Raw genomic sequence first — 15,049 nt, 5'->3', positions numbered from 1 at the left:
TGCCTTATCGCTCCAGTCACCCACCACTTCCCAAAGTCCTACAGTGTGGCTACAGAGGACCATTCCTCTCATGACAGTACCACCGAGGACTGGAGAGACTGAATCACATTATCTGCGAGGTTTTCAACTATCTCTTGTCATGCCCTTACGTGAGGAATCTCCTACCCAATACACTTCCCATCTCTCCGACAGTGTTATTCCATTGCCCACCAAACCTATACACAATATCCTTGTCCATTCCATATGTCCTCCCACATGCCCTCTCACCACCAGCTACACCAGTCCGGTCACAAGAATCACCTATGCATCAAAGACAGGCTGCCTGTAAAAGCAGCCATGTGATCTACAAGTTAAGCTGCAACCACTATGTTGTATTCTACATAAGCATACAACCAACATGCTGTTTGTCCACAGGAACAGCCACCGACAAGCTGTGACAAAGAAACAGTTGGACCACACAGTTGCTGAGCAGGCTGCCCAACACTATGTTCTTCACTTCAGTGACAGCTTCACGTCCAATGCAAATTTGAATCCTTCCTACCAACATCAGTGTTTCTGAAATGCTTATGTGGAAACTGTCCTTGAAATACATCCTATGTTCCTGTAACCCCCTTGGCTTCAACCTTTGTTAGTCACTGTCCTTCATCCCCTTTGCTGTTCCCACTCCAGCACTACACAGCTTTCTATTCCATCAATGCACCCACAGTCTCTTTACATCTCTGCTTTTCTGTTCCCTTTCCCCTCCCCCTTCCCCCTGTATGACCTCCTGACTGCACCTATTTGTCCTATCCTCCCCTACCTTGTCCCTGTATGCTCCCACAAGCAGCACTTTACCATTCTTCGCCCCTAACTTGCTATATTTCCCCCTGCCTGTTCCAGCCTCCTCATTACCCCCACCACCCAGATTGCTTCTCCCATCATGCTCACATTCTGGTCTCCTCAGACAGAGACAGTGGTCATGTGTGTGTGAATTGTGTTTGCGTTAATGTATGAGCACGTGTAGTCTACTCCAGACGGAGACCTTTTGTCCGAAAGCATACTATTTAACAGTTTTCTTGTTGTGCCTTGTCTGCGCCTCTACATCTCCACTGCACACTGAGTAGCAATCTAACCTTTTCATTATGTTGTCATTGTTCCATCCTGGATTTTCTATTGTTAGACCGTGGACACAGGTTTACAGGTAAAATCTGTCTTCTTCAGTGTCAGAAAGGTGTTGGATCACTGTATTACATCATTGAGGAACAACCAAGATAACATCATATATAGTATCTTTGCAAAGGATTGGCTAAATGAATATTTAACTAATAGAACCTGGTACATTATTTTGAATGGTGAATGTTTCACGGAAACAAAACTAATGTTAGGTGTGCTCCAAGGAAGTTCAGTAGGACCTGTAATATTCTCAGTGTACATGAACTTATTATAAGTTAGGGTCAGCAGCACTATAAAACTGTTTGCTGATATGTTGTTGTGTACAGAAAAATGTCATTGGTGAATGATCATAAGGAATTGCAGGAAGACTTTGACAAAATGTCTTGTTGTAGTGACGAGTGGTAGCTTTAATTAAATGTGGTTAAATGTAAGGTAGCTATAAAATTATGAGAGAATTTCTGGCCTTCAGGAGTTGAAATATCAGTAAAGCCGATAGCCACTTATAAAATTCACGTCGCTGTCCTAGCTTTCAGAGCTTAAGGTACGCTTACATGGGCCATAAAAATTGCATATTGCCGATAATATAGTGTGTCAATGTTGCCTGTCAAGATTGCCAGCCAGTGTTGCTCCACAGAGTTTCCTGCAATGCATTTCAGGCCAGAAGTTTTCACACAGGCTGCATTACGGCCAAGAAATGGATGAAAGTGAGCAATTGGAGGTGAATGCAACTCTCCTGCATTTGCGTTCTACAAGCAATAAGTTAGTAAGAAAAAGAGAAATCGAACTTATAGGTTCATCCTCTTTTAAGTAAGCAAACTGTTTCAAAAACTGTAACTGCATAGCTGATGCCAGAGACATGCCTTTTCCAGACTGTTGTAATGTGATTTTGAATACATTATTTAAAAGCAGTTCATCCAAGAACTAGTGAGATCAATGCAAATGTGAAAGACTGTTGACCATTTACAATCAGATAGGTGATCACCCTTCATTTTTTGGTTACTGATTATTCATGTGGAAGATTGATGAACCTCTTTAATGTGCACTTCTTATTCGTATGTCTGTTGGTAATGTACATTTGCAATGCTTTTGAGGGTGCCAGGATTTTATTAAAGTAAAATCAAATCAATCAAATGGTTGTTAATATTTTATTGTGCTTCACCTGTACAGAGAACTATGAATTTCATAAATGTGATACATCTACAACCAGAGTTATGAGACATGAAAAGTAGTGTATGCAAAAACTGTAATAATAAATGCTTTTGGCAGGTTCTCATGAATATGGAAACAGAAGTGATGAAGCTTGAAACAAACTTAAGAATGTATGTGGAACAAAAATTAAAGCCCATTACTACCAATCTTCTACAATGACAGTCACACTGAGAATGTCCTCCTTAGATTTCTGTTTTTGTATCTATTACTTATTGTTTTCCATAGCTCTCATCGTAAATGTGTGTATCACATTTATGGAATTTATGGTTGGTTCAGTTGACCACTTTTACATTCCTGTAGACAACAAACAAATTGAGTGTGTCTACATATGGAGGCCACCTTCTGAACTGAAGTGGAATAATATTGTTTTACCACTCAGGTTACATGGTTCAGCACTGCAATGCTGTTGATGTGAGAAAGAGGAAGTAAGGCTCAGAGTGAGAGGAAAGTGTTTACAGACAACAGCAGAGGAAGATTTGGCGAAGCCATATGAAACATTCTCCATCCTTGGTTGACAATTCTGGCAACACTTCAACACTATGTTGGCAACTATCTGCAACAGCCAGCTCCCTCAGTAATATTGCTGGGCTATACCTTGTTTACTGTGTATTGTAGCTACATGGCACTAGTGTTGTTGGGCAATGTTATTGCTGCCATAAAATGTAGCCTATGTAAAAGCACCTCAATATTTCATTACTCAGGGGGGGGAGAGGATTTTGTTGGGGAGGGTGAAAAAGGAACACCAACTCGTTTGGTTCACAGGATGTAAGGGAACTACCTGTTTTGAGGATGAAGGAAGATAAAGATGAGTGGGGGTGGATCAAGGAAGATCAAAGATGTTGCATTGTTAACCACTATGGCAGTGGCGGTTCCCTCCAGGAATAATTACAGAATGGAATAAGAGGAAGAGAAATGAATAGTAGAGTGGCTGGAAGTGACTGACAATAAGCTCCGTATAGTCAAGCCCACAACCCATGTGTGGTGCACTTCCTTTCAGCCCCATCAGCGGGACGAGGTTCTCCTCACTCAGCTTCGGATAGGCCACAGCCCTATGACGCATGGCTTCCTGCTCCGGCAAGAGGACCCTCCAATGTGTGGTGTCCAGGTGACTGTGTGCCACGTTTTATTGGATTGCGTTTTATTTTCTGACCAGCGGGCCACGGCCGACTTGCAACAGGCCTGCCATCTCTTTTAGGCAACACTCGGACAAATGTGGTTAAAGTTTTAAAGTTCTGTGCCATGTCAAATGTTTTTACAAAGATTTTAGGGAGAGGATCTTAATTTGCTCACTGTGTGACAAGCTCGCCCATGTTTTATGTAAGTGGCCAGCCAATGACAATTTCCTGTGGCATTCTTGTTGCTACGTTTTCCCTTTCTTTACGTTTTACTTTTTTATGTAGCATTTTCTTTCTTTTCCTGTGTTCTTTGCGTGTGTGCTTCAGTTTTAGTAGGTCTATCCACATTCGTTCCTTTTAATGTGTGTCAGGGCGCTGATGACCTAGACGTTGAGCGCCCATAAGCCCCAACACACACAAATGAATAGTACAATTGAGAACTAGAGGAGAAAAGAAACACACACAGACCACATCACATAAGAAAGAGGGGGGGGGGGGGGACTGAAGACAAGAAAGAAGAGGGAGGGAGTATGTTAATAGAGGCTAAGTCCAGTAGGGTGTCAGGATGCAAGGATGTGTTGGAGCGCAATTTCCTGTCTTCGGAGATTGGGGGTGTAGCACTGGGTGGAAGTATCCAAATCGCCGGTGTGGTATAGCAGGCATTCTGATACCTTGAGTCATGCTGCACATGTTGTGCAGCATCTGGGTATTCACTATCCCCATGGCATACAGGGATATTGTTTTGGGAGTGTCATGTGGTTGGACTAGGGTATTATCAGGGCAATGGAAGGCTGCGGTGTGTAGTGTGGTAAATATATCATTGAGAGAGGATCTCTACCACTGTAACCCCCACCACAACCACCACCACCACCACCACCACCACCACCACCACCACCACCACCACCACCACCACCACCGTTTCATCCTCACCGCCTCTTGTCAGCGAAACAGATGGGCCCTCTCATCCTGTGGTCTGATTGACCTGCCCTTTCCCACTCCTATCCCTTTAAAAAGCTGGGTAATTACTCCCTTTGTCAAAAAAGTTCCAGGATAGGTTTTTTTTAAAAAAAAGAAACATGCACTTATCAAGTAATGATCCTAACTCCTATCAAAGCAGTTGTCTTAGCTATCTATACAGAGTATCTAACGTTTCTGAAGATCTTGGAAGCAAGCAGGGCAATTTAAAATGGCAATGCTTGTAAGCTCATTTGTCACACCCTGGTAGAACTGTGCAATATCTTGATAAAGCTTTCCTTTCACTCACAGAAACAAGAAAAAATTGCAGTGCAAGAGGTCGGGCAGATGTGGTATGGCAATAACAGAATGTCTGACCAGATACTCAGCAACTGATAAAACAGTATGGAATCTCTCATTGTTGTGCAGGAAGAACCAGTCCTGAGAATGCCAGGAATCGGGGTGGCGAAGTTGAATTGCTTATCACAAACATTTCAAGATTTTAATGTAAAGGGTTTGGTTCACTGTTTGACCTGGAGGAACTAGTACTTTACTATCAAAGAATGCGATCAGCATTGTCTTTGTTTTTGAAGGTTGTCAATTGCTTTTTTTCGATGCTGGTGATCCAGGACTCTGCCATTCAGCACTTTGATGCTTTGTGTGAGGGTCATACTGGTAGCACCAACTTTCATAAACACCAATAATCTTTGACAAAATGGGGATCATGTCTGGTTCTCTTCATTAGTTTGGTAGAAATTCTTCATTTTTTCCTCTTTCTGTTCGTCCGTTAGTGTGTAAGGGATGAGTTCTTCAGTTTTCCTAAATCTTCGTCTAAAATCTTATGACACACATCATGATTCAAATTAAGTTCTTTGATATTGCATGGACAGTTACATGATGGTCTTCTTGCAATAAATGCCTTACCTGCTCAATGTTCCCTCCAGGGGCTTGCTGCTCTTTGATAGGTTCATACTGGCTACCATGAGACCCCAGCCTTTGCAGCATCTATTCCATTCCATGCTGCATGTCTGTCCTCTTGCTGTTCTTTGTTTCCTCCCTTGGGGAACATGTCTGGGCTGTTTTTGGAAATGTATTCTGCATTTATGGTAGTCAATATCAGAATACTCTCCACTGGTTTTCATTCCCTTTTTCTTTCTTCATTCACCTTCTCCTATCTTTCCTCCACTTCGGCGGTTGAGGTTCTTGTTTTTCTTATTCCTCCATGTGCACTCCTGAAGGCCAGCCTACATGTCTGACGTATAACAGCTGATTGGGTAATGCGTAATTCCCAGCCCCGGGCCGACAGGTAGGGTTCGCACGTACCTGCTGGTATATGTCAGGCCCAGAGAGGGGTGGTTGTCTGAGCTGCTACCTTCCCAAATTGCCGATTGATCTCTCTGTCATCTGTTCAGGAGATGTGACTTGAGGTGTAAACAGTCACCTAAGGCGGATGCGCCCCCATCTGAAAGGGGCCCATCAGTTGGAAGGAGTGCGCCATTGTATTAATGGGGCAATCAGGGGTTTTTTCTCCATCAAAGGCTACAAAACGTAAACAGAATGAAGCTAATGATTCGAAGATCCTCTCAGCTGCATCACGGTTCCTTGTGGTTTCACATACTGAAGAGGGTCAGTCTTTCGCTACAGTAAATCCGTTTATTATTCAGAAAGGTGTTGATGCAATTGCTGGTCCTGTGAAATCCTGCTCTCATTTACGCAATGACACTTTTGGAGACTATTTCTGATTCTCAAGCACAACTGCTTGCATCTTCGCTCCTTCATGACTATCCTGTTCTTGTTGAGGCCCATCAAACCCTGAATTCTTCCCATGGTGTTATTTACACTAGGCTGGTTGATGGTCTGAAAGAGGCAGAAATCCAAATGTACCTCCCTGGTCAGGGTGTCATTGCAGTCCATTGGGTGATGAAGAAAGTGGAAGCCTCCGTAGTGCACACACACACACACACACACACACACACACACGCTTTTTCTCACTTTTGATACAGTGGTTCTTCCATCAAAGATCAAAGCAGGTTATGAAGTTATCACAGTCAGACCATACATTCTGAGCCCAATGCGCTGCTGCCAGTGTCATTGTTACAACCACACTCGAACTACCTGTGGTAGGGATGCTCACAAGGACGATTGTCTGCCTCCTCCCTGTTAAATGAGCTGCATTGGTAACCATGCCACCTCCTGCTGTGATTATTCCGTGTATCTCAATGCGTGGGCTGCCCAGGAGATCCGGGTGAAGGAAAAAGTGCTTTACCTGGTCGCTCCCAAGTTGTTGGTTAGTCGGAAACCCTACATTCTACCATACGGCACCTATTATACTGTTCTTGCTACATCTAGCTCCATGAAGGACATTCTTCTCATGGTGTTATTTACACTAGGCTGGTTGATGGTTTGACAGAGGCAGAAATCCAAATGTACCTCTTTGGACATTGCAGTCCATTGGGTGATGAAAAAAGTAGATGCCTCGTTAGTGCGACCTCAAATTTAGCACTGCGGTTGTGAAATAAACCAGCGTCATGGTAGTGTTCCAGTCTCCTTGTAAGTGGTCAACTGCCCCTTACGTATTGAGTATGATATATCTTTGCCTCATGCAGGTCACAGTAAGTACTATCGATAGTTGAGTGTCCACTGCACCAAGTAGTCAGTGTTGAGACTCCAAATAAGAAAGTTGTTGACTGCTAAACAAGCAGGTCGGATTTCAGCAGGACAGCTGACCGTGTTTACAATTGTTCAACAGCTGTGTATGTTACCAAACACTTTGGGCCTGACCTCCAGCAAGTACATAAATGGCATTAACTGAGTGATTTGCTGATGTGTTTAAGTGTTCATGTGTGTACCGATGTTCACATTCAGATGTTCCAGCACCTTTCTCTTGCAGACAAGAACTTTCACTTTCATACGTACAACCACGTCTGGGCAGAGGACACATTTCCGAGATGCTGGCGTGAAGCCACTGTCATACCCATACCTAAGCACCTCCCCTCCATCTATTATCCCATTTATGTCACCAGCTGCGTTTGCAAGATGATGGAACATATGATTCATGCTCGGCTGGTATGGTATGAGTCTCGCAATTTACTAACCAACGCACAGTGTGGATTTCGTTCATGCTATTCTGCAGTTGACCATCTCATCACTTTGTCCACCCATATCATGAATGATTTTCTGCGAAAATCCGACTCACTTGGGGCTTCTGAGGCCGCATGCCCAATTTCCTTTAGGAATTTTTAAAAGACTGAGTTTTCAAGGTACATGTGGGTTCTATCTTGTCGGACACCTTTATCCAGGAAAACAGTGTGCCTCGGGGTTCTGTCCTGAGTGTTGTCCATGTTGTCGCTATTAACCCAGTAATGGCCTGTCTCCTGCCAGGCATCTCCGGCTCCCTTTTTGTTGACTACTTTGCCATCTATTGCAGTTCTTCACGGACTTGTCTCATTGAGCGACGTCTTCAGCGATGTCTCGATTGTCTTTACTGATGGAGCATTGACAATGGCATTCATTTTTCCACTGACAAAACCATTTATATATATTTCTGGTGGTGCAATTGGTTTCTTCCACCGTCTTTACATCTTGGCCCTGTTGTTCTTCCATTTGTTGAAACTCCAAAATTCTTGGGGCTCATGCTTGATAGGAAACTTTCTTGGTGCTCCCATGTGTGTTACCTGGCAGCCCACTATTTGCGGTCCCTTAATGTTCTACATGTCTTTAACAGTTCTTTCTGGAGAGCAGATCGAACAACCCTCCTCCATTTGTACCAGTCCATTCGAAACTAACTAAATTGAGATATACTATGCACCATCGTGGCATCCGTTTGGCCTCTGGCACCTTTTACTCGAGCCCGGTTGAAAGTCTATATGCAGAAGCTGCTGAATTACCGCTGTCCTACTGCTGTGACTTTATCTTTAGCATATATGCATGCCATTTGTCTGTCATGCATGGCCATCCATCCGATGGCTCCTTCTTCAATGATTCCTTTGATCGCCAGTATGGAGGCGTGCCCTCTTCCCTGTTACCTCCTGGTGTTCACTTTCGGCTCTTACTCCGGCAGCTTAACTTCATGATACCTGCCACTTTTCCAATGGTTGTGAACCCTTCACCACCTATGCTTCGTGCAGTGGCCTGTGTTCACCTTGGCCTTCATTGCTTCTGAAGAACACTTCTCCTGCGTCGCTCTATCATCGCGTTCAGTTTCATGACCTTCGCATGGAACTTTGTGATATTACCTTTGTGTGCACTGATGGCTCTAGGACTGACCGTGCTGTGGCGTGTGCCTTAGTCATTGGCACCAACATTTTTTGCTATCTGCTTCCAGAACACACAGCAGAGCTCTTCAATCTTTATCACGCCACACAGTACATTCAGCGACAGAGCCTTTTCAATTGTGTCACCTGCTCAGACTCTCCTAGGTCCTTTCACAGCCTGTGTGTGCTGTCCACCGCCCATTCCTTAGTGCAATGAGCCCATGAAAGCTGTCACTTGCTCAATCTTGATGGAGCCACTGTGGTGCCTTTGTGGGTTCCTGATCACATTGGTCTACCAGGAAACTAGGCCGCTGATGCTGCTGCCAAGGCTGCAGTCCTCATGCCTCAGCCCGCTAGTTCTTACATTCCCTCCTGTGATCTCTGTGTTACCATCTGTCAGCAGGTGGTGACACTTTGGAATCACCACTGGTCCTCCCTTCATGGGAACAATCTCCAGGTTATCAAGCCTCTCCCAGTAGCTTGGACGATCTCCTGTCAGCCCTCTCGCTGCGAGGAGATATTTTTAACCAGGTTGCATATTGGGCATTGTCTTTTTAGCCATTGCCATTTGTTAAGTGGTGCTCCCCCCACCAGTTTGTGCACATTGCGGTCAATTTTTGACAATCTGCCATTTCCTGATGGAATGCCCTTCTTTTAACCACTTACGTTCTCATTTGTGTTTGCCATCTGAGTTATTGGCTGTTTTAGTGAATGACATGCAGGCTGTCGACTACGTTTGACTTTTTATCTGTCATAGCAATATGGCGAAGGCCATTTAATTTTTAGTTCAGGGCCTCCATTTCTCTGTGGTGTATTTTAGAGACCATTCTCCATTTCCCTGTTTTCAGCTGTTTTCTCTTCCATCCGTTGTATTGACGTGTAGTCATTTTTAACTCCTCTCTTTGTCTTTGTGTTCTACAGTTTTGACATCGGTGCATATGACCCTAGTTGTTTCTGCACCCAAAAACAAAACAAAAAACTCAATGTTTGCATTGGTATGTGCTGTAGATGCGCACCAGCTCTGGGATCGTCTTACACCGAGTCTCTACCTGTAAGAAACCTTTTGTGCCACTCGAAAACACAACTTCTTGACAGTGCCTCACCTGCATATGCTTGCTTAATCATTTTCCACATTTCACTAGGATTTTTCCCAAACTCAAACTAGAATTTAATGTTCACTGCTCACAATCAGGATCCATTGTGTCACTGTAGCTAATGCAGCAAGAAGACAAACAGTGTTTTGCTAAGCACAACTCTGCCATCTAGTGAGTTTATGAAGAAACGTGGCCAAGGTCACTTAAAGGACACACACATTCCAGGTAACATAAAAACATCATTTGTTCTTTTTTAGCATTGCAGCCTCAGGAAAAAGAAACCTATCCTGAAATTTTTACAAGAAAGGGAGTATCTTTACTTTTAATCAGCAGTACTGGTATTTTACTTCTTTAAGGTAAGGGCTGGCCAGCTATTGTCACATCATTTCACATATTTGTTTCTCTTTTCCTTTCTCGAGTGAATTTGCCTTTTGATAGAATTAAAAGTAAGATAATGTTTATAACAAAGAGAGAGAGTCTGATAATATCTGATTACAAGATTAGTTGTGGACAGCTTTAGCATGAGTATTTAGGGATAATTAGAAATTAGTATTAGGGAATGTGAATGGAAGACTCAGATTTGTTGGAAGGGCTTTGGGAAAATGCAATGCATCTCCAAAGGAAACTGCATAAAAGACACTATTGGAAACAATTTGGAGTTTTGTTCTAGTGTTTGGTGCCCTTGAGAAGTAAGCATGACAACGGTGGATAGTGATATGTCTGGAAAATTGGGAACTCTTGGGGAAATTGAATTTAATGAACAAATCAGAGTGATTCAGGAAGACTCAGAAGACTTCTGAGAAACTTTTGGGAAAACTGAATCTTTCATAGATGGAAAGAAATGTTCAGGTTCAATTCGTTGCAAATCACTCTGAGATTCTGCTTCAGAAACAGTTAGTTGTGAAGTTGTGTGAGGAAGGTTATTGAATTGTTACGTTTCTTGCTTGATCGTGCCTACCAGTGGTGTGCTTGCTGAACCATTACTGTTCAGTATTGTCCTTGGTTTCCCATCGTCAAGATTTGTTTCTCTTTGTACAATTGTGTTTGCAATGGAGTGTAAATATGCATGAGAATTTGTCACATAGCTGTGAATTCATCATTTGCAGAAAATCAGTCGATCCAGATTTCAACACAATTGTTTTGTAGGTCAGCAATGAATTTTCAAGCTTCAGTTCCTTTTTGCTAAAAGTTAAATTCAAAGTAGTATTTTGCCCTGAAGTTCTCGCAGGCTTGTGTTTCGTGTTAACAATGGTCAAAGTGTGAAGAGCATCTAATTGGAAACTATGTGTCATTGCTATTAAAGTCTATTAATATTACATTTCGGTGACAGCAATTCAAAGTGTGTTCCTGTGAGAATCTCTCATGTACTTTAGGCTATCGCACAATGAAGCGACATGGTAAGAAATGCTGATAGGTGATGGTAACAGAGGAATTGCCAGGCTATAGCTTACCGAATTTATGTTAAAACTGTAAATTTGTCACTCAAAGACAAATGAAATAGGACAGAACTCGATACTATTGGTACTATGTACCATCCACCATCTACTGTACAGTAGCATGCTGAGTACATATGCAAATTAAGGTCAAGTGTAACCTAAAATTTAAAGTCTTCAACTTTAACTGGCGGTGCCCAAAATCTCCCTTCTTTTTGTATCAAAGCATTTTTATTGGTGGAGGGGGGGGGGGGGGGGAGAGTGTATGTAAGCCGAATAGTAGCAAAGCTTGTTCCTCATTAGACAGAGAAGAGCAGAAGGAAAACTCAGTGTATGTATGCAAGGAACTTCTTGATAACAAGCTAACAATTAACGAAACTTTCATGCACAGGATCACTAAAGGAGGTGACTGTTAACCCTAGGACACCTAAGGAGGGGGTTCGTTGAACCCACAATTTTTTTATCCCCCTTAGGCTCTACAGTTTTAACATCGGTGCATATGACCCTAGTTGTTTCTGCTCTGAGGGATGAAGTAGTGAAGGCAGCAGAGGATCAAGTAGGTAAAAAGACGAGGGCTAATAGAAATCCTTGGGTAACAGAAGAAATATTGAATTTAATTGATGAAAGGAGAAAATATAAAAATGCAGTAAATGAAGCAGGCAAAAGGGAATACAAACGTCTCAAAAATGAGATCGACAGAAAGTGCAAAATGGCTAAGCAGGGATGGCTAGAGGACAAATGTAAGGATGTAGAGCCTTGTCTCACTAGGGGTAAGATAGATACTGCCTACAGGAAAATTAAAGAGACCTTTGGAGAGAAGAGAACCACTTGTATGAATATCAAGAGCTAAGATGGCAACCCAGTTCTAAGCAAAGAAGGGAAGGCAGAAAGGTGGAAGGAGTATATAGAGGGTTTATACAAGGGCGATGTACTTGAGGACAGTATTATGGAAATGGAAGAGGATGTAGATGAAGATGAAATGGGAGATAAGATACTGCGTGAAGAGTTTGACAGAGCACTGAAAGACCTCAGTCGAAACAAGGCCCCGGGAGTAGACAACATTCCATTAGAACTACTGATAGCCTTGGGAGAGCCAGTCATGACAAAACTCTACCATCTGGTGAGCAAGATGTATGAGACAGGCGAAATACCCTCAGACTTCAAGAAGAATATAATAATTCCAATCCCAAAGAAAGCAGGTGTTGACAGATGTGAAAATTACCGAACTATCAGTTTAATAAGTCACGGCTGCAAAATACTAACACGAATTCTTTACAGATGAATGGAAAAACTGGTAGAAGCGGACCTTGGGGAAGATCAGTTTGGATTCCATAGAAATGTTGGAACACGTGAGGCAATACTAACCTTACGACTTATCTTTGAAGAAAGATTAAGAAAAGGCAAACCTACGTTTCTAGCATTTGTAGACTTAGAGAGAGCTTTTGACAACGTTAACTGGAATACTCTCTTTCAAATTCTGAAGGTGGCAGGGGTAAAATACAGGGAGCGAAAGGCTATTTACAATTTGTACAGAAACCAGATGGCAGTTATAAGAGTCGAGGGGCATGAAAGGGAAGCAGTGGTTGGGAAAGGAGTGAGACAGGGTTGTAGCCTCTCCCCGATGTTATTCAATCTGTATATTGAGCAAGCAGTAAAGGAAACAAAAGAAAAATTCGGAGTAGGTATTAAAATTCATGGAGAAGAAGTAAAAACTTTGAGGTTCGCCGATGACATTGTAATTCTGTCAGAGACAGCAAAGGACTTGGAAGAGCAGTTGAACGGAATGGACAGTGTCTTGAAAGTAGGATATAAGATGAACATCAACAAAAGCAAAACGAGGATAATGGAATGTAGTCAAATTAAATGGGGTGATGCTGATGGGATTAGATTAGGAAATGAGACACTTAAAGTAGTAAAGGAGTTTTGCTATTTAGGGAGTAAAATAACTGATGATGGTCGAAGTAGAGAGGATATAAAATGTAGACTGGCAATGGCAAGGAAATCGTTTCTGAAGAAGAGAAATTTGTTAACATCAAGTATAGATTTAAGTGTCAGGAAGTAGTTTCTGAAAGTATTTGTATGGAGTGTAGCCATGTATGGAAGTGAAACATGGACGATAACCAGTTTGGACAAGAAGAGAATAGAAGCTTTCGAAATGTGGTGCTACAGAAGAATGCTGAAGATAAGGTGGGTAGATCACGTAACTAATGAGGAGGTATTGAATAGGATTGGGGAGAAGAGAAGTTTGTGGCACAACTTGACTAGAAGAAGGGATCGGTTGGTAGGACATGTTTTGAGGCATCAAGGGATCACAAATTTAGCATTGGAGGGCAGCGTGGAGGGTAAAAATCGTAGAGGGAGACCAAGAGATCAATACACTAAGCAGATTCAGAAGGATGTAGGTTACAGTAGGTACTGGGAGATGAAGAAGCTTGCACAGGATAGAGTAGCATGGAGAGCTGCATCAAACCAGTCTCAGGACTGAAGACCACAACAACAACAACAACAACAACAACAATAGGCTTCTGTGCTATAGAAAATTTCCCTTAGTAAGATTTCGTATTTCTCATGTCTACAACAATGCAAGTTAGTTTCTTGTTGGTTGGTATTCTTGATATTCACAACAATCGGTTTGCTTTCAGAGGAAGTGATTGTTGAAGTCAGTCAGCTTTTATTTATCTTATAAACGTGCAGTGAGTTAGTGCAGTTCCCTACTGTTCACACCCAGACTTATAAATGACTAAAAGAATACGTGACTCGTCTTTAGAAAGCGTTCTGAATGAAATTTTAGATGAAGATTCTGACTCGGGGAGTGAAAGTGAATATGAGGATGCTGTTATGGAGTACGATTCAGATCTGGAAAGTGATGTGGATGTTAGAGAAGATGAAGATAGCGCAGTTTCAAAGTATTTATGAAGGATAAACTGGGCAAGTATGGCATCCTTATATGCATGATGTCCGATGCAGTTGACAGATTCATCTGTAATATGGAACCCTATGCAGGTAATGTTCAGAATTTGTCGAAAGAAGTATGGGGTTCAGCAGCTGTCGTCAAACATCTGGTAGCACCTGTGAAAAACACTGGTCGAAATATTACTACAGACCGATACTACACATAGGTGGATTTGGTGTAAGAGTTATACCAAGACTACAAAGTTACTACAGCAGGAACTCTCCAGTCAAACAGGAAGCATATTCCAGACATAATGAAGAAAACACGTCAAATCGAGAGCTATATTCATCAATGTTCTTGTTCACAGACCCATCAACAGGTAGGCCTCCAGTAACTGTGGTGTCCTACATAGCAAAAACAAAACCAAGAAAAAACTTACTGATGTTGTCAACAATGCACCAAGATAAAGGCACTGTTGGAGGAGAGAAGAATAAAACCTTGATAAAAGCATTTTATAATTCCACTAAAGGTGGAATTGATACCATTGATCAAATGGCGCATATGTACACCTGCAAGAGGGGAACAAAGAGAAGGCCTCTATCTGTATTTTACTCTCTCATCGACATTTGTGCTATCCATGCAACCACCATATTCATCCAGCAACATCCAAGATGGAATGAAAAGAAACACAACAAACGGAAACTTTATCTTCTGCAAGCTGGGATGGAACTAGTGATATTGCAGGTAGAAGAAAGAAGTGCCAATGCAAGAGGGTTATCTAACCAAATTGTTCAATCAGTGGAGACTGTTCTACAAAAGAAAATCAAAGAAGTGGCAACAGAAGCACGTCAGCCTCCTGCAGGGAAAGGACGGTGCCATATTTGTGTAAGAGAAGATAAAACAAAGAAGCAGAAGTATAACAATCTACGTAAACCAAAACAGTATT

General features: G+C 42.3%; 1 protein-coding gene across 7 annotated transcripts in view; it reads left to right on the top strand.

The window, feature by feature from the left end:
• LOC126251335 (uncharacterized) overlaps positions 1-15,049 on the top strand; it is a 131,690-nt gene that overhangs the window by 112,316 nt on the left and 4,325 nt on the right. The window contains exon 11 of one of the 7 annotated variants that reach the window (XM_049951683.1): positions 1,809-1,870. The exons of the other annotated variants lie outside the window; for them this stretch is intronic. Coding sequence (XP_049807640.1) covers positions 1,809-1,870 — 62 coding nt within the window. The remainder of the gene's footprint in view (positions 1-1,808; positions 1,871-15,049) is intronic. 7 annotated transcript variants of the gene reach the window in all.

Source organism: Schistocerca nitens, chromosome 4 (assembly GCF_023898315.1).
Source record: "Schistocerca nitens isolate TAMUIC-IGC-003100 chromosome 4, iqSchNite1.1, whole genome shotgun sequence".
Taxonomy (NCBI): domain Eukaryota; kingdom Metazoa; phylum Arthropoda; class Insecta; order Orthoptera; family Acrididae; genus Schistocerca; species Schistocerca nitens.
Note: the sequence above shows the minus strand (reverse complement) of the source record. Positions and strands in the feature narration are given on the sequence as shown.